Raw genomic sequence first — 20,162 nt, forward strand, 5'->3', positions numbered from 1 at the left:
TTTCTTTGGGCATTTTTGTGAGCACATCAGTTGACATTGCCATTTATACTGTGTGTGTGACATTTTATAAATTGCCTCCTGTATGAAGGTTAAATTTGGCTAACAGAAGCTGAATCCAGGTCAGTGCCTAAGGCAGATTTAGTTAATTATCAACAAATGACACACATGGTTTAACGTTCTTTGTAAAATATTCATTGAAGATATCCCATGTACTTTATTTATTTAAAATTCAAACATGAATCATTATGTGAAACTAGACATGTCCAAGGATGGACCACACCACAGATTAATATATTTCAAGGAAGTTTTTTATAAATCTTTTCTTCAGTGTTGACATTAAAACTGTTGAGTAGGTTTTCAAAAGCATTCAGTAGACTCTTGCTGCAGTCCTGTGCATGCCAGGCCTCCATTGCCAGGTGCTGGGTTGTCACACTGTCGACTCCTTGACATTGTTCTTCCACTGCAGGATGACCATGCACCCCAGCAGCTCCAGTTGCCGTCAATGGCTATTTCTGTCAGAAAGGGTCATATCAAGTCTCATTCTGTCAGTGTCTCAGTAGGTTTGGTGGACAGAAAGAAAAATACCAAGTTGTATACGTTTGGGTTTTTTTTTGTTATCTGGAGAGCTAACCTTTTTTCCTCTGAGTAATCTCACAGCCCGGTCCAGTATAGCCAACAGGACACACACAGTCACACCTTGTGCCTGTTGAGGAAGACAACCATCATCATTACCACAGCTGCATCACTTAGTTTCCATCATCTGTCAGTGGTTGATAAAAGTCACTTATTGTCATTGGAAGTAAAACTAAATCTAAAACTAAAGCTGAGGAGTAAAGTGGGTGTGAATAAAAACATACCAGTGCTGTCAAGGGTAAAACATACACTAAGTGAAACATTGTTTAGGAAAGTAAGTAGGAGTAATGAGTACTGAGCTTAAATGTTTCTACTATCCCTAGTGAATAAATGATGGATATAGAAACAGTAGTAAGAAACACAAACAATAATATCCTCTGGGTTACCTCTCAAAACGGCCACTCCATTGTTGTGGCAGGGAGCGCAACGGCATGGACTGGCCTCTGCCAGGTACTCTGACAGGGCTCTCTTTAGGTTTCTCTTCAGGGTGGCATGATGGGTAAAGTCTCTGGGGATCACCAGCTCATACAGCGGCCGAGTCTAATGAGAAACAACTGTCATAATTACATCAGGATTGTGTTGCTTTTCAGATTCAGTTTTCTTGGATTGAGATTTTTTTTCTTTCTTTTTTTTTTGTTTAGATAGAGCCAACTGGAAAGTCCCACATGTGCTGAAACTTGACTGTGTTATAACAAGGCAGCTTAGCTGTATTTGGCGGAGTCGCCAGTTGGCATCATTTGCTGTTTGTTGTCCAACTTGCTATTGATTAGCTTAGCTGTACTTTGCTTCTCTGTAATTCTGCCAATCCTGGTACCACCACTGACCAGCTCTTTTGTAAATGTTTCTACATCAATTAGTCAGGTCAAATCCTTTGAAGACAAATTTTATTTTAGCTGCAAACTGAGATGGAGGGAAGGAAAAACAAAAAGGTGTTAATTATGTTGTTATGCCACAAGAGATTGTGGGAGACAAGAAACAGTTAAGAGAGCATTACAAGTGGGACTATAGCATGTAACATGAGAAAAAACACGAGATTCAGTGAAAGAAAGAGAAACTCACTGTTGTGCGGATGAAGTCGGGATTGAAACGCACTCCTTCCCCCCAAAGCCTCATCAGTTGTGGGGTGGGAAGCTTCTTAGAGACCAAAGCAGTGATGGATTCACTGCTGCCGCCATGTACAACAGCAACAAAGTCCTCCACCATGCTGCCAAGAGCTGTGTCCTCTGAGGAGACACAGAATGACTTCAGAGTTCTGGCATCAATTCATGTGCCTGATTGGATATTTTGCAGAGTGCAGGGCATTTGATAAAAACATGGAAACTCACCTCCCATTTCATTCAACAGGCCACTGCAGGATCCACCATGAAACCCCACCGACACATAAACACCATATATGTTGGCCCCAACCTTAAGGCCTGCCTGAGTGCAGTGCGTGAAGTCTTCCAAAGAATAATCTAGAAAAATGAAACTCAGGGCTTTCAGGGCAGTGGTTTATCATTTTACCACATCAGCCAATCAGTGTTGATGATGACAAGATACAGATGATGTCTTTGCCATTGCCAAAGCCCAGTGTCTGACCATGATAATTATTTGGTCAATAATTTACTTGAAACGTGGTAAATGAAGAAAGTGTGAAACTGGAGTCAAACCTGATTTACTCCATGACTCCAGTTTGAGAACCACTGCTGATTGTTACCTGTCTTCTCGAGCGTCTCCTTGTTCAGAATGATGGTGTGCTCATAGTCTCCTCCGAGGGCAGCCTCTGTGATGTAATGGGTGCCGTAGTCTCTGTATATCTGTCTATATTCCCCATAAACATAGGACTGTGGCAAAGACCGCAAGCGCTGCAGGAACTCGGTGTGAAGCATCAGATCGTCTGATTTCAGCATGTACTGGGCCAACTCCAGCTCTGCTTTGGCCCTCACAAAGCTGTTAACCTGAGGAGATAATCAGTGGGAGGCAAGTGAAAGATATCTAAGGGCTTTATGTTTAAGCCTGGCATGTAAATTACCAGATATCTTTAATTATTTATGGGAAAACACATAAATGATGTGCCAAATTTTGATTTGATTCCTTTTTTCAGAAAAGTGGGCACCACCTCACCTTGCCAGAGGCATTGCGAATCTTCTTAATCCATTTGGTGTATTTGGCATCATTGAAGTTGTAACCAAATTCAAATATGCCCGGGAAGCCAAAGCCAAAGGAAACAGTGGTTTTGGACTTACGCTCCTTCACGGTGTGGTCTATGTATTCAGAGTAGGACTCAAAAGACTGCAAGTTGAAATCATACGAGCCTTTTGTCTGTGGATAAGTGGAGAGATTAAACAATTAACCTTTTAATGTGAAATGAACAGGAGCAGGTTAATAAAACTGTGTTTACAAAGTGGAATGACACATAAAAAAGATTAAAAATGAAAGAAAAAATATGATAGACCATGAGTATTCCAGATTTAAAGCTAACCCTAGCTGAAGCAATGAGCAAGACGTTCTAATAAGCACCCTTTATAAATGCAATATAACCAATGTCTTTATTATTGTTGATACATCAGTTCTGAATACTTTATTTAGCTGTTATAAAGCCTTAATAAGAACATTTTGTGGGTTACCAAGTTGAAAAATCAATTTGTGTGGTATTTTTCTGTACTGTTTATTAATAATGCAGTTAGAAATGTTACTATTCCAGTAACACAGTCTTATTAACTCAACTCAAACTCACTACTCATTAGACAAAATTGTGATTGTCGGGTTGATTTCCACCTGCAAAGTGTACTGTTGCAAGTTGTAAGGTTTTCTGAATCTGACATCCTGGATGTAGTGGGGCAAGCAGCTGCCAGCATAGTATCTGTTATCAAGCACAACTCCCTCCAGGTTACTGTTCAATATGTTGATTCTGAAAGATGAGAACAGCAACAGCATTAACAAGGAGTAGACTGATTTGAGAAGAGCAACATATTAACATGTGAAAGTGATCAAAAAAACCCAAACATTTCAGACCTACATTGCAGACTAATGGGAACGTGACTCACCCTTTGGCAAGGTTTTCAATTCCCCAGTACTCCTCAGTCTCCTGCCTGCAGGGCTTGGGAACCTTCTTACAGCCGGCTTCATCTGACATGTCCCCACAGTCATCCTCCCCATTACACTGCAGAGTTCTGTGAATACAGCGACCTGAAGGAGAGGAAGGAAGTACACGGCATTTACCAACAGGTTATCTCAAAGGAATTGTTTGACATTTTAGGAAAAGCGCTTATTTGCTTTATTTTGCCTTAGATGAGAAGATTGACGCAACTGTTTTTACGTCTCTGTGCAAAATATGATAAGCCAGCAGCAGATTAATTTAGCGTAAAGCCTGGAAGCAGTGGGAAACAGCCAGTTGGTCTCTGTCCAAAGGTAAAGACACTCAATTGGCCAAGAAAATGTCCATCACAAAACCACAACTTTTTTTTATTTTTCTTTTCTTTTTTGTTTTGTTTTTGTGCAATTTTTTTTAAAGGTGATATAACATGTTGTTTGTTGTCATTGTTGAGCTTTACAGGTGAGTTAAGTTAATGTTTTATGGAGGGTTATGTGTCTATTTCTTGGCCAAGGACAGAGACTAGGGACCTTTAGAGGTGTTATTAAGCTGATTTAAACTGTTTCCACCTGCTTCCACTTTTTATGCTAAGCTAACTGGCTGCTGATGTTATGTGAATATTCAGTGCATGAATGGAATCAAATTTTTTTATGTCCATCTCTAGACAAAAAAATGTAACCCAATTTTGGGAAAATGTATTTCCCAAAATGTTGAACTATCTCATGCAAAGTAGCTTGGAATTTCTAGACTGGAATTAAGACTTACTTACACTAGACACAGAATATTAATGTTCTTCTTTGTGTGACTTGAATTCTTTAGCATTATCCCAGTATTACTGGTGTTTTAGAAAACCACATAAAATCATTAAGTAGAGTACATTTAGTCGGTTGCAGGAGATACCTGTTTGGGTGCAGAGAAATCCCTCACACAGAGGAACATTTTCACAGGTGTAGCGGGCTGGAACATTGCAGGCTTCCTCTTCTCTGTCATGAAAATGGCACAGCTCCCCTCCAAACTGAGATGGCTGGTCAAGCTTAGCATAGCGATACTGCGTGGTTCAGAGAGACAAACACATAAACGGTCAGAGAAACACAGAGGAAGGCTCGCCAATACCCAGCGAAGAGCCTGGAAACTGCTGCAGGGGAACTATAACAGCCAAAATCACATTAGTGGGCTGTTTTCACTTTGTCATGTCAAGGTTATTAATCCAGCTCCTTGTAAAGTGAATGAGATAGAGCGCTGGAGTATATCGGTTGAGACCTTTGCCTGCAGTGAAGGTCTCTGCCTCACAGAAAAACATCTCACACAGGTCACAATGTTGCATGCAGAATTTTAATTATTTCTCAGTCCTAGCTCTACAGGGATGATTCATTTATCCAAATCTAATCTCCTTTATAGTAACCACGGCACTGCAGTTGGTTAGACCAGTTTATCTGGCATATAGGTTAGTTACAATATACTATAATACAGTACTATACTACAATATAGTACTATACTACATATATGCGGTATTCAGTTCACTGCTGTCCAGAAATCCAGTATTTTGTTTTGTATATTTGTTTGCTTGATTGTTAGATTAATATTGCTTTTAGTTAAAGGAAAAAATTGACATTTTGGGAAATATGTGTATTTGCTTTCTTTCTGTGAGTCAGATGAGAAGACTGACAACCCTGTCATATCTGTAGACTGATGCTAGTCAGCATCCACTAACTTAGCTTAACACAAGGACTGGAAACGGGGGGAAACTGTGGTTTTTCCCCCAAAATTGTGCAATTTTTGATGTGCTGCCCCTGGTTGAAAATTTTTGGGCACTGGTTGACAAAAAAAAATATTTTCTAAGCAAGTTACATGAATAATATCCATAGATAAAAATCCACATTTTCAATGAAATTATTTATTTTTATCCTAATCCTACCAAACTGACTCATGTCCAATCTCATTTATGCAGGTGTAGACCACATTTATAACTGGGAATGCTTTATGGGTTATGTTTGTGGTACTGTTGCTTTAAATAAGATTTAATATCCATGTATATGTTCATTAAGGGATCCTCATTGCTGCTTGGATTCTGTTCCCTCAGTGAGAATAAACTTCTCCACTTTTATATTACCATTTTTCACAAATGGCCGATTTGTTGTTGTCTCTGACTGCACTTGTAATTCAAACGTGTTAAACACAAGCACAAACAAGCAGCAATGGGAAATTTCAGTTGTTAAAAACAGATTATCAGGAAGACACTGGGGCATTCTGATGGGCCAACAAGCACAAGCCACATATTGTAGCTATAATGTCCCCCCCTTCCACCATCACCTGTCTGGTATTATCATACTTACTCTTTTTTTCTGACAAGTGTCACAGCGTGACCATGCGCTCCACACAGATAAAACACAGTCCACTGGATGAACTACCACCTGATCACCCACTGACCGAGCTTCACGAACGCTGGGCTCCTCATTGCTTTCTGTTGTGACGGCAACTTTACTGTGACATGTAGATGAAAAGCAAATCAAAACAAATGCACAGTAACAGATATTTTACCAGCTTAGATACAAAGATTATCAGGGTTTTTCTACAGTATCTCACGGTAGGATGGGCTGCCAGGGACATTGTCAGCGAGGTTTCAGCTTGTCTTTGACAGCAAGAATGGAAATCCAACTATGATAAAAAAGAATGCAGACAATCAATTATGTCAGACAAGTAAAACTCTTACCTTATAAGCACCAAGCTCAAAGTAACATGGAGTAGACAGCAGTGCCAACTGAGTGCACTCCTCTGTATCACCACAGAAAACATGGTTGTGTGTCATGCCTGACTGTGAACGAGGAGACGACACTGCTCCGCTCTCTGTGTAAACACAAACCGATCAATACTGGCCTGGATGTGAACCCATTGGTGCCATTAGACTCAGAGGTGGAGCTGAATTCACAACACCGCAGGTCTTCAGGGCCCCAAAACTCAGCGCTGGGGCAGTGACAGTTCATCTGCTCAGAAAACTTTAGAAAAACTGAGATTATACAACAGCAGCATAATAAGTCCATCACTCACTTTTATATGGTACACAATTATAAGTTAATTATAAGCAGATATGTGATGACCCTTGAATGACAGCAAAACATACATGAGATCACAGAACAGTGGTCTGAAACAACAAGGCTCTGAAACAAAGTGAATTCCAGTCATGTGAGTCATGTTTGTGTATTTATGACCTTTAAACTTTGTTCACCTTTAAATTGGATTTTACAGCATGACACAATTACATGACTCAGCTGTAGTTTACTAACTCAGTGTAGAGCTGAGTAAATCACTGGTGTTAATATGTTGCCACTGATATTACTAACAGTGTATTAAAGACAGCTAGTAACATCTGTAATCATCTTCATCTTCATCCGCTAAGCAGACATCTGTAATCAAATTATAGAATAAAGAGACACTGTTACTCTGCATGAGATTAAGTAATACAAGAAACACAAAAACAAGTAATGGTTACTCTGATACAGCACATTAGCAGTCACATGACAATGACTGATTGCACACTGGATTTCGGAAGTATTTGTGTGAGGAGAGCAACCTCTGTTGGTTACTTTTGTGGTCTTTGCAGTAGCTCACCAGAAAGATGCTACCAGGTTAAGGAAAGAAACAAAAACCGAGCGGAAAAGTGGGAATCACATGATATTTTATTTGTGACTGAACAGTGGCATGGGTACAGTGTATGGGGAAGTCATAGACGTACAAAAGTCCTTTTTTTCTCTTTTTCATGACAATTCTTAATTCCATAAATAAAATTTACAAAATATTTTGGACTATTTCTCATTTTTCTTACACGAGCAGGGGTACGGTTACCATTTGTTATTGTAAGTCTAGCAGTTAATAGTGATATCTCTATTGTTCATATTATATAAAGTTACCTTTATTTTTGACCTTTTTGATCCAGTGGAGCAGACCTACAATATGCCCAGGTGCTTTGTTACAATAATGGCCTATTTACTGTATACAATGATCTGACAAGAAGAACAGTGATTGGACAACAAAAATAAACCTGATAAGGCATAGAAATGCACTCTACTGTATCTGCGCTTGTGGTTTTTTTAAGCCATGTCATATCGGAATAGGTTTATTCTGCTCAGTTGTTCAAGAAACCAAACAGTGATATGATTTTGACAGGCAAATTGTAAACAATGCGACCTTAGTTGGAAATGAAGAATATCTAAAAACAAAGAGATGCAGGAAAATCTGCCTTCTATTACTAAAAAAGTCAGTGACCTTTTAGAAGCAGTACGATTTTTTTTGTTTCAACACCTTCATTTCTTTCGTCTCTCAAGTTCATGATGAGTGAGACAGCTTCAGCAGGCTTTATTTTTAATGGCTATGTAACACAGATTCACAGTTCATATCTCACCAACCGAACTGAAACAAAGACATTTTCAGAAAAAAAAAAAGAAAAAAGAATGGCTGCAAAAGCGAAACAAACATCCAGAAGTCAAAAATGGAGGTGCTGGTAGGGCATTGCTTGAGAGAAACACAGGTAGTTGGCATCCAAGAGGCAGAGAGCTATCTTATGGCACAGAGGCTCAGGTATGGGGGACTGGGAAGTTTCTTATTTACAAAATAGACGTTTGGCAAATTTAGATTTTGACGTTGATGCCTCCAAGTCATTTCAATATCCCTAATGACTCGGTCTCATCAACTAAGAATTCACAGCTTATAAAATAAGAAAAAGAAAAATCATATTTTTTGATTCGTTTCAGACCTAGGAGGAAGCTGTAGAGAACAGTTTTGCTCACAGCTTAGTCAGCTGAATCCTGAAGTCTGTTCATGCAAATGGACGAGTTGGTGGGAGCAACACAATGAGAACATTTGGCAAATCCATCTGCTTCGCACAGTCTTTGCTGGTGGCAGTTGACAAACCGAAGGTCAACCACATACGGTCGGACGCTGCTCCTCTTTAATGTTTCTAAAAAATAATTTGCATCATCAGTGTCACCATGGCCTTTTAACGTATCCTCACAGATATAAATCCATCACAAGAGGATGCATTCACCTCCTGTTGTAGGATCCAGTCAAAGATCAAAGGTCACTTCCTGGTTGAAGGGTTATTTGATTGGACGATAAAGCCAAAGTCTGGGTGTCATGCTGAGGAGTACAGTACAGTATGTGGCCTCTGGAGGAAAGCAGATCCTATGATAGCAAGCTTGTTAAAGAACCGCCAAAATATCCTTTAAAGGTTCAAAAAACAGAACAAATCTGTGTAATCCAGCTGCAAGAGACGCTAAGGTTCACAGTCACTCATCTCTCGCTTGTTCTCTTTCTCATGAGCTTCTGTCTCGGCCTTGAGAGCTTCCATCCCCTAAAAAACAAATGAAGCGTGAAGCTGTAGTTACAGCTGCAGTTATAAATCTGACCAGCGGGTGGCAACATTGTGCCTTCCTTATCTTTTTGGTTTGGGAGACGCAGAGGGGCACAATGACTGGAACATTGAAATAAACCAAGGCTCTTTTCCAATTGGCAGCAAACCACTCATCCACAAGGAAAAGGAGACACATGAAGGAAACAAATGAAAACACAAAGCAAATAAAGAAACACAGAGAAAGGTTATGAAAAAAATGAGGGGGGAGTAGTTGGACATTGCAGACAAAAAGAGCAGGGGAGAATAGACATGAAATGTACAATATGAAGATAGTCTGGCAAATCAAAGAAGAGGGAACCATGAAATACCCACTCAGTGTTTGTTGTTCTCTAGCTGTCTTCCTGTGGATCCGTCTGATCGTGCGTGGGATCAGGAGCTCCACTGGGCACCGGAGAGACCGACCTTGCAACAACAAAGCCCTAAGAGAGAAAGAGAAAGCTGTAAAATATCTATTTTGAAGGTTATACATTTATTGAAATCAACTCAGTGTAAACCTTGTATCTCCCACATTTTCCACCAGCCAAAATAACAGCAACTATAATTACCTTCAAACATAATTGTACCTTATTATATATGATCTTATCAAGACTCTTAAATCATATTTGACCTTTCATGCTTAATTGACTTGACATTTTTATGAAAAAATGGTAAAATCAATCCCATTTTGTCATACTAACCACGTGACATTCTACATGTGATATAAGTGAGAGCAGATCATCCATATGACAATAACAGACTACAGCATCGTGCCAGTCAGTTGTTAAATCAAATCCCTGAAATTTATTGACTGGGATGTGACCCAGGGAGACGGCACTCACCGATTGTTCTTCCTGGGGGTTGCTGGGGTTGCCCTCTGGGTCTACAGGGGAGTGATCTGTGGGGGGATCACTGGCCTGGGATGGGGGGCAATCGGAAGAACAGCTCTGCTGAGGCGCTGGAGTGGATGCTGTGAAGACAGACAATGAGAAACATTTGGTAAATGCATTAATGAAATTATTCATGAGATACAGTAAGAGGACATTTAGTAGGATTTCAACTTTGATTTGCACAATTTTCCAAAATGTGGAATGTTTTCTGTTTAATGCTAATCTGTCCTGTGAATATATTGAAGCATCATGCTAATAACATTCATAATATATACTGAAAAGTAGTGGATTTAAATCTTGTTCATGACCTTTATTGTATGTCATCCCTTCTACTTTCTTTATCTATCACATCTGACATTCTGCATTCTGTACACAATCAAATAAAAGACAACTCTGTTTGTCAAAGGTAAGTGGAGTTTCTGGTCACACAAATCACCAAAGCCATTATGATTCATCCTCTGGGGATCAAATATATTTGAACCAAATTTCACATCAATCCAATCAAATATTTCACCAAAAAGCAAAGATATCAACCTCATACTGGTGCTAAAAGAAAACAGATGATCACCAAAGTTGGAAAAGCTTCATCCTCTGGGGGCCATGAATATATAATATTCCATGGCAATGGATCTAATGGATGTTAAGATAGTTCAGTTTAGTGGTTTGACTGACAGTTGAGATTTGAGACTTTAAAAAATGCTTTATGCTTTTCAGATGAAGTGGTGCAGGTGTTAGTTTAGTTATCTGTGTTAATGTAGGAAAAGAAATATGAGAACTTACGAGATTCGGTGGACGGTGATGTGGATGTGCCTGGGCTCAAGGTCATCCTAGAGAGATCAAGGTCACTACAGCTCCCTTCCTCTTCCTGGGTTGTAGCAGATGAAGGTGGCAGCAGCTGACTGCAGGCCAGTGTGTCCGGTACACTCATGAGGCCTGGGGTCCCACACCTGCTCACCGCTGCTGAGGCAATGCCAGGTCCCACACCTGCTGCTCCGACTCCTGATGTAGAGGTGCCCTCTCCTGCGTCTGAGTCCACGGCGAGGCCCTCTTTACCCAGGCTCAGCTGCCTCTGGAGCAGGGTAGGGTCAGCCGTGTGCTGGGGGCTGGTGATGGCAGAGGACGGCGCTGATAGATCGCAGGCTTGGGGGCACATAGTGGTAATGGGAACCAGGCCTTGGAGCATGGCAGCTGGGATGGCATGGCCCCCCACGCCCACGGTCTGGGCTGGCATGTAGGCTGCCATGGCTGCCCACTGCTGCTGAGTGGCTGGGAAAATGTTGGCCTGGCTCCAAATGACCGGCTGACCACCAGGGAGGACCTGAGCCACCTGGAGGGGCCCCTGCACAGGGAAGGCCAGAGTCTGAGCCTGGGCAGGAAACGGCTGCTGCGCCCACTGGGCCGCCTGCACCGGGCCCATGGTCATATAACCTGGAGAAAAAAACAGACGAGCAGGAAGGAAACAATTAAAGGACAGAAGGTAGAAAAAGGCAGAAAAAGGAGTCAAATACAATTATTACTGTGAGCACAAAATACATTTTGCCTTCTGTGTTTAACACATCGATTTTCAGAATTACAGCCTGTTCTTCTCTCAGTACTGCTGCCTTGCAATCTTTGTTTAACAATGAGAACCATTTAATTCTTAATTAAAGCTTAATAGCAAAAAGGTGCATTTAAGGACAGCATTATGAAGCTTTCTATGCTTAGACTCAGCTGATAGATGTGGTGTATTTTCTTGTCAGTGTCAAACAGGCCTGTGACCCATTTTGGGCCCTGTCTCTTAAATTAAAAGACTGTGCTGGTGGTACTTAATGATATAGCCTATTAGCTACGCATAGACTTTTCATTCCTGCTGAACAACTTCCAAAGGCTGTCATAAGCTTTTACATGTTTTCCTGCTGTCCGAAGAGCCACAGGCTTTACCTGATTTAACTTCCAAACCTGCTTCACAAAGACAGTCAAAAAGGGAAAAACAATATCAAGAAAAAGCCCTCGGACACATGCTAAACTTTTTTTGTCCAATGTATGTTAATATTTCTTCCTAATGCAGTTTCGAACAGGGACTGTTTCGAAAAGGCTTCTTTCTTGGAGTTTTCCAAGATAACAACTGAGATTTGAGGGTCAGTTGCTAGAAAGTACTGGCTTCATAAGTTTTATTACCACAGACAGCTACAGTGGGAAAAGGATGATGAGAGTTTGCCACTTTATTGCAATAAAAAGTCTCTGTTTGGTTAGGTTGCTGTTATGAAATGATTCTGGTACGTTGTTGGATGCATAAACCACGGCTGCTTGTAAGTGCAATACAATGATGAAACTGATGGCACCACTGACTTTATGTCTCAAGGAAATTTCAAGATTCTGCGAGTTGATTTTCATTTTGTATTGAAATGAATAGAAAAAATGGCAGAGAGTAACCTAAAACACTGCAAATTGGAATTAAGTGATGCTGGACAAATGGAAAAACCACAGTCAAATGTCATCCTTTATTAAAATGTGCAAAACCACTGCAGTGGTCCTTTAAGAAACATCTCCATGGCTTATAGCATAATCATGTCGCTGCTCGATTTCTGGTCTTTATAAAAACTCAAATCAATCCAAGTCCTGCTAAATTCTGGCGAGGTTTTTCCACAAACTAAACATCAAATAAACACATCCCCACCAGTGTTTTTTCTCTTTTATATTTTGGGTTGTGGAAAAGGTTCGGTCTGGGTAGCTACCTGATGGCACAGAGGTGGGGCTGAACGGGGCATACATCTCAGCAGGATTGTGCTGCTGCTGGCGGCTGCTCCTGCTAGGGTCCAGTGTGTTGGCAGGTGATGGAGGCATCTGGGAGGCAAAGCACACAGACAGACGCACACACACACACACGCACATGCACAGATGTCACCACTATCAAAGTCACCTAAAAGTCACTGTGCTGCACATTTATCTTTAATCGGCAGTGCTCTCGGACATTCAGGCAATTTAGATCTCTGCCATCGTTCTAATGAAATGACTGAATTACAGATAAAATATGACTGTAATATCTCCAACTCGTATCAGCTCTGCAAACTTAAAAGAAAGTTTGATTTGTGTGGTAGTACTCACCGAGGGAGGAGTGGACATGTCGCCGAAAAGATCAAAGTGGTTGATATTCTGTGAGTCAAACCAGGGGATGAGGGAGAGAAAGAGACAGAGAGAGACAAAGTCCAGTGATACATCACAACAATGAGATCTGCAAAGTCATGAAACCTTGAATTCATCTCCAAATAGGGTCTGGTGGTTGCATGGGTGGGTAGGTGTGGGGAGTGAAATCTATTCACAAAGGCAGTCTGTGCTGTGGATGGCAAGAAACAACTATCCCCTCATTTCATTATCAGAAAATGGATCTAAAATGAATCTTTCATGGCTCATTATAATTGAGTGGGTAAAAGGCTATTCAGTCCTATAAAACAGGCTCTGATTAGATATTCTTATGTCTGCCAATCAAGAGGGGCCCCCATGAGAGCTGGGGCCGCTTTATCATGCTGATTCTACTCTGCGAGCAGATATATGCACAGAGGAATGTGTTTATTTCATCGAATAAATGAAAGAAGAAGCTCCTGGAACCACCCAACCAAGACAATGAGGCCACCTCACCCTATAGGCAGACGTGACCCCTGCTCTAGTCCCTTCTGTGATCCATTCGCACTACTTAAAGGAGAGGGGACGCGATTATGAAAGAGACTATGAGATGGCTAAGTTGCATGAAATGTCTCTGGGGCCATGCACAAGCAGACAATGAATCACCGTAAAAGCACAGAAACACACACACACACAGAGAACACACAAGGTTTGCATGCTATAAATAAACAGATACAAACACAACATATTTAACAAAAGAAAGAAAAAGAAGGAAGAATCACAGCAATCAGTGTTGCACATAAACGGGGTGTTTATGTCTTCCTTGAATAAGGCAGGGGACAGAAGGGGTCGCACAGTTTGCGCAGCACTTTGCAACCATTGAGGGGCACAGATTGAGTCAGAATTTGGAAAAAGGTAAACACGGTACACAGAGGTCTCTCCCTGCAGGCACTGACACACATCAGGGGAGTTCGAGGCTCTCAAAAAGCTCCAACTGAATGAACAGACAAGCAGTAACACTTGGAGATATGGAAGCGCTGCTACTTATACTGGCATGGGCTGCTTGGGCGAGATAGTGGGAGGGGGGCGGGGGGGCAGGAGAGTTTATCTGTTTGATATGCTGAGCAACAAGCACACAAACAGCGAAGAGCAGAGAAGCACTTTGCTAGGGCTGTTTTCAAAAGTTGTGTGGAAATTCTCTCTGGATGAATCTTTGGCGAAACAGGAATAAATGTTTTTTATAAGCGATTTGAGAGATGTAATAGCGTGGTCACGGCATGGTGGTGAAGAACTCATAAAACCTACCAGGATGAGATGAAATATATTTGCAGTTTGATGACAAAGGGGGGAAATCAAAAACACTTTTCGTGCTATTTTCTGATCAAATCAATTCCCAGGGAAAAAAAAATATTGCTATTCATTAAGGTTCAGCTTTTATGAGTGTTTGGTGGCCTTGGTTGTATGTAGCCGTGACTTCACTCCATGCAGCTCAACCCAACACCCACCCCACCTACAAACCTCTCGTGCTCATCCTCTGAGGAAAATAGAACAGCCACCCCTTTATTTATATAGTTGCACCAGTCAAATGGGACCTGCGAACATGCTCCAAACTAATTTTGTCTCGACCATCTGGTCACGACATGCGTCAGATTCTGCACAGGATTGGATTTTGGATACGAAGCCTGCCTCTCTAATGTTGTGTGAAATTGCTGACATGTCTGATTTTGGTCGACCAATCAGTTAGTCTTATCTCTTCAAGCAGGCTCGGCATGACCAATGTAGCTTTGTTTCATCATCACCATCATCACAGAAAATGGATGCTCTGTCTGACTCGTCCTTGACTTGGGAAATGTGTTTTAGAGCCTGTTGGCTGTAATATATAACTATTAAATATCATAAATGGACACTGTCAAAGGGGGCTTAAGGCACTTCCTTCCAGAGGATATTACAGAGAGGTTTGCAAGTAGAAGAATAAAGAAACAAATAATAGAAAATAAAAACACCTACAGTCATGAAATGGCGTTTTGGGACATCATAGATCCCTTCCTTCTGCTGACTGGTTGGGACCTGCATTGGATTGGAGGTCGATTCAAACGTAAATAACAGCAACACCTTTTTTCTGTTTTTCTGTTTTCTTTTTCTTTTTTTTTTTTTTTTTAAACAGGCTGGGTATTTAATACAGGAGCTCACAAGAACTGAAACATGTCTACTGAAATAGAAAAAGTGTACTACATCAATTTTGATTAGTTCATTTTTTTTAGATGTAATTTTATCTTTTAGAGCAATGGGATTATGCAAATTCTACAGTTGTGCTGTTGAATCAATTCTACTTAAATCAATATTGATTGCAAACAATGCTCGTTCTGTGAGTATTAAGAAAGCCTATTGTTATTCTGCAACAGCATGTCTCAACTGGTTCATCTGACAATAGGAAGAAGCCTTGGCTCTATCTTATCTGTTGCTCTTAACCTCACTGCCTGTCTCTCCTATCGCTCCGTCGACTGGTTAACTTTCAGTTACGTTTTCCCCAAGTCTATTGATCTTGTTTCATTCTGAGATCAAATGGCATGGCAAGTGATTAATCTCTCTCTCTGAATCTTTCATCTTCAGAGGAATGCAAGATACAGAGAGGCAAAAAGAGCAGGAGGAGGAGAGGGAGAGAAAGGGGGGGTAGAGGGGTAGGATTAAATCATACGACAGGTCCCTGGAGTCCTGGCTGGTCCTTCAAATGGTCTAAAATCAAAAGGTCAAAGTGCTGGATATATAAAAGGAGCCCGGTATACAGGCTTTGGGTAAACTACCCAGACTAAACAACTGACCTTGACTCTGCTACAGCTGTTTCAGATGCTATATGAAGCATCATATATTTTAAACATGAAGCGGCTGCCTTTATTTTGAGCATCTTTGACGTTATAATCCTTAAGGTTTACATGACATCAAATCCCATTTTTGATACTAATTATGGTCAGCTACTGTCTAAGAGAAAAACCATTCAGTGTATTAACCTTCAGTTATTACCTCCACATATAGCAGATTTTATTGTTAATGGCGAATCTGCCATTCCTGTGCTGGATTCAAAATGCCTTCAAATGCAGCAGGGATCCACAGGAAATGATAATTAGATATAATTTTTGTCATTTTATTTCATTAATATCAGCCTCTCTGTTTACTGTTCACTCTCCTAACCCCTACACCAGAGCTGTATTAAATTAGTGCTAATGCAAAGTGAAAATACAGCTGCTGCTGCTGTTGTTGTACATCAAAAGTATTCCCCTGGCAAAAAAAATGGGGTGGCTTTCATTGTAAAGAAGCTACAGGAGACAGCTACATCAAAACACACACCTTAGCTTGATCTACTTCTGAATCCCAAAATCATTCTGCACTTTGTCACTTCTCTTAAAAGGGTGCTATGAAGTTGTTAGTAATGTTACTGCTATCATCTATCACAGGGTATCAAGAGGATGGAAAAAAAGGGGGCAATGCTTGTCTTTGTACCTGATAAACGCTCTCCTCTGACTGGGGGCCACGGAGGGGTTCGTGTCCAGCCTCAAACACTATGTACTACAGAACAGAAGTAGTGGGCAAGGCGTAGAGGTGCAGAGAATAATGAGATGAGAAGACAGAGAGAGAGAGAGGTTGGCATATAAAACAGAGAGATAAAACAAGGGAGTGATGCATGATGAGAATAAAATGAAAGCACAGGGGAGTGAGGATGGCATCAAGTGAGGAGTGAAATGAGATCAGGAATATAAAGGGTGTAAAAATGGGGCATGGGAAAGAGGAATGGGGTGATGAAGAGAGAAAGAAAAAGAGTGAGGTGGGAAGAGGAAAGAGCACAAGTATAATAGGTCAGGCAGTAGTTCAAGGCAATGTGGAGGTCTTAGTTAGAGGTCTCCCTTCAATGCTCAACCTCTTTGAGAGAAAACAGACCCGCAGGTAAGAATATTGGCTTGAGATCCATGACTGAAGTCTCATAAGTCCTCAAATCTGTCAGTATCTCCTTTGAGGTTGATATAAATAAATGCCATTATGGATCTCAAATTAAAGGAATAGTTTTGGGACATGTGTTTTGGGACAACTGTCTCACTGAGAGTAAGATGACAGGATTAAAACCTTTCTCATACCTGTATGGTAACTAGCTGAAGCAAGCAGCCTGTAAGCTTAGCTTGGCATTAAGACAGGAAACTGGGAAATAGCTAGCCTGGCTCTGTCAAGCTGTGACAAAGTTCACCTAGCAGCTCACTAATTTGTTCAACCCATACCAAAGCTGAAGAGTAAAAATAATAGTATGCTTTTTTTTATGGGGGTTAATGTGCTGGATTATTTCTATGGCAAAAATAAAAAACCCTTGGTTTTTTATTTTTTTATTAACTGTTAAACTTTAGATGTGCTGGTAGGTGGACCTTTGAACAGAGCCAGGCGATTTAGCAAGCCCACTGTTTCAAGTCGATACGCTAATCTAAGCTAAATTATTTTCTGGCTCCATATCCAAGTTTAACATACAGGCATAGGAGTGGTATTGATCCTCTCATTGAACTCTCTGAAAGAAAGAAAATAAACACATTTCCCAAAATGTCAAATTATTCCTCTGGCCACAGTCTGGAGTTTTGTCAACCAACATCAACATAAATTGAAAACTGCAAATGGAATGACTTTATGCAAAACACACTTCAAGAGCAAAGAACAGAGGTGATCTGGGAGGTGGCTGGACGTACTACTGAACATAGCATTCAGAGTAAGAGTTAGTGTTGTCTGTATTCAGTGTGAGCAAACACAGAGAAAATCATGTTCAGCCAAATAAATGCACAGGGCAAAAAAGAAGGGGGGGGTAACAACCAGTCCGGGGGGGGGGGGGCATATCTTTGGAAGAAATCAGAACATTGACACAGATCAACTTAAAAAATATGGTTTTACAACACTGCACTGGCAAATGGGAGTTGAATGGTTGAACAAAACTGTCCACTCGGATGGTCTACTGTGTATTACTGGAATGGTGGAATATCATGAATCATTAATTCAAGCAGATCAGTGACTGGAGAAGATATTTACGTTAAGGATTAAGGTTTTTTTTTTTTTTTTTTTTGTGATTCCAAACTTTAAGAAGCACCAGTGAAGCTAGAAATTTCAAGTCAGCAGTGTTTCGTTCCTGCTCTGTGTGCCTGTGGACCTACCTGGTAAACTGGATCGTCCACTTCGTCCTCCAGGATGGTCTGTGTGGGTTTGGGACAGAGGGCAGATGACACATTTTGTTTTTCATCAGTAATTTTGAGAAAGAAAACAACAGCAAGATACATTCATCTTTTTCCTGCATCCAAGCATAATTACAGACTGATGGTGTCTTGAGCTTTGCTGTATCACAAACACAATGTCACATACATCACCTGTCACACATACCTGACTCTCGTGGGGAAAAAAAGCATCCAAAAACTGCTGCACTTCCATTATATTTAGATATTCAACACAAAAATAAATGCTGCAGACAAACACAATCTGCGATGCACTTCAGAGGAAGCTTGAAAGTGTTAAGATTTCAGCCAGACCATTGCTGGCTGAGTTATAATGTGTGATCTCGCCTCCAAATTGGAAATGAAACTGAAGAAAAAAAAGAAAAAAAAAAGAGCTCAAAGCATCCTACCTGGTAAACCGCCTGCTCACACTGTTTGTCCTTCTGAGCCTTCTTCTCCATCTCCTCCCGTTGTTTAATGTCATAGATGAGCGTGAAGAGGTCGCGCAGGTCAATGATGAGGGGCTCCGCCTGGACGGGAGAAGTGGCGAGAGAGGGAGGGAGAAGAAGATGGGGAAATATATAGCAAGGCAGCATAGCAATGAGGAATGAAGAGCAGCGTTAGGGAAGATGAAGATATGATGTAAGGAAACAGGTAGACACAGAAGTGGAAGACAGAAAAATGTGGGAGAAGAAAAGATGTACAGGAAGGTTCTTAACATTGTCAGAAAGTTGTTAATGTTATTTCATTAAACAGAATTTTGAGGTGAGTTAGAGGAAATAATATTTTGCAGGCTTTTTGGAATTGGGTTTTATATACCAAACTCCACCCATAGACAAGCCATATTTCTCCACTTTAAATTCAATCTTCTCCAAGAGTGCTATATATCAGAAGAATGCTTGTTTAAATTATTTTTCTTTGAAGTTAATGAATAGATTTTTGTTATGGGGAGTGACTGTTATGTATTTCCTTTGTGTGTTTCTATTTCATTTATATATTTATTCATGAATTTAGTTATTTTTGTCAGTCAACTCACATGGAAAAGATTATGTGAATGCAGAATATGTAAAGCGTGAATGCTTGGTGTCTGGTTCCGACCTTGTCACTCCCCAAAAAGAAACACCAAACTCAGGGAGTGTGAAATAATGATAATAACTCTTTGGGTCAACTAGAGCCACATAGGTTGAGTATTTAATTGCTAAACCTTTGCACTCAAAAGACTTGGTCTTAACTATGTAAGTACACTATTACTTTAACGCAGCTTTAAAAGGAAAATGTTAAAATCTTGTGCCATTTAATACACAGCATTTAGAGATTTAAAAAAGACTTGCATCTTAACATGCAATCTGCTGATGGAGTCTTGTGGCTTGATTTGGTTCTGCCCTCAAGGATTTGAGACTTAACTTGGACTTGCCTTGAAAGACCTCAGCCCTAGCAGAGTGAAAAAGCACTCACCGACTGTGCAGTCTTGATGGCCACAAACCTGTGGTGGCCCTCCTTCCCACAGACGTAGCCAAAGGCCCGGTGGTCCCTGGTGTCCTTGGCGATGTAGCTGATCTCATGGACTGAGTGGTGATGCAGGAGCACCTAGGGGATAGAAATATAAAGTGTTTGTGCAGGAAAGACCATAGGGACCAGGTTAACACATCTACTGTAAGTCTTTTTATTCTTAAAGATGTAAAAAAAACATGTCTTGTTTCATTTGAAAATCAGCCTTTTGATATAACATTTTACAATAAGCACTGTACACTGTGTTGGCAGGAAAAGTAGGTCAAACCTACTTCAAACATCTTTGCATATTGTTAAGCCAAACGCAACCAACCAACACAGTGTGAGCCTGAAAGTCTGTGACTGAGGGAGGA

General features: G+C 40.7%; 1 protein-coding gene across 1 annotated transcript in view; it reads right to left on the minus strand.

Moving 5' to 3' along the window:
- Positions 1–179: 179 nt before the first annotated feature.
- Positions 180–20,162, minus strand: part of LOC121193053 (complement component C8 beta chain-like) — a 30,938-nt gene continuing 10,955 nt past the window's right edge. Inside the window, exons 4-25 of the mRNA XM_041055171.1 lie at positions 19,756–19,887; positions 18,711–18,830; positions 18,247–18,285; positions 16,571–16,636; positions 15,083–15,142; positions 13,061–13,108; positions 12,691–12,799; positions 10,757–11,404; positions 9,929–10,056; positions 9,445–9,529; positions 6,417–6,504; positions 6,040–6,187; positions 4,607–4,754; positions 3,660–3,801; positions 3,391–3,523; positions 2,737–2,934; positions 2,330–2,570; positions 1,959–2,087; positions 1,693–1,856; positions 1,020–1,173; positions 632–703; positions 180–512 (exon numbers count right to left, since the gene is read on the minus strand). Coding sequence (XP_040911105.1) covers positions 358–512; positions 632–703; positions 1,020–1,173; positions 1,693–1,856; positions 1,959–2,087; positions 2,330–2,570; positions 2,737–2,934; positions 3,391–3,523; positions 3,660–3,801; positions 4,607–4,754; positions 6,040–6,187; positions 6,417–6,504; positions 9,445–9,529; positions 9,929–10,056; positions 10,757–11,404; positions 12,691–12,799; positions 13,061–13,108; positions 15,083–15,142; positions 16,571–16,636; positions 18,247–18,285; positions 18,711–18,830; positions 19,756–19,887 — 3,207 coding nt within the window. The 3' untranslated portion in view covers positions 180–357. The remainder of the gene's footprint in view (positions 513–631; positions 704–1,019; positions 1,174–1,692; positions 1,857–1,958; positions 2,088–2,329; positions 2,571–2,736; positions 2,935–3,390; positions 3,524–3,659; positions 3,802–4,606; positions 4,755–6,039; positions 6,188–6,416; positions 6,505–9,444; positions 9,530–9,928; positions 10,057–10,756; positions 11,405–12,690; positions 12,800–13,060; positions 13,109–15,082; positions 15,143–16,570; positions 16,637–18,246; positions 18,286–18,710; positions 18,831–19,755; positions 19,888–20,162) is intronic.

This window comes from Toxotes jaculatrix, chromosome 14 (genome assembly GCF_017976425.1).
Source record: "Toxotes jaculatrix isolate fToxJac2 chromosome 14, fToxJac2.pri, whole genome shotgun sequence".
NCBI lineage: Eukaryota > Metazoa > Chordata > Actinopteri > Toxotidae > Toxotes > Toxotes jaculatrix.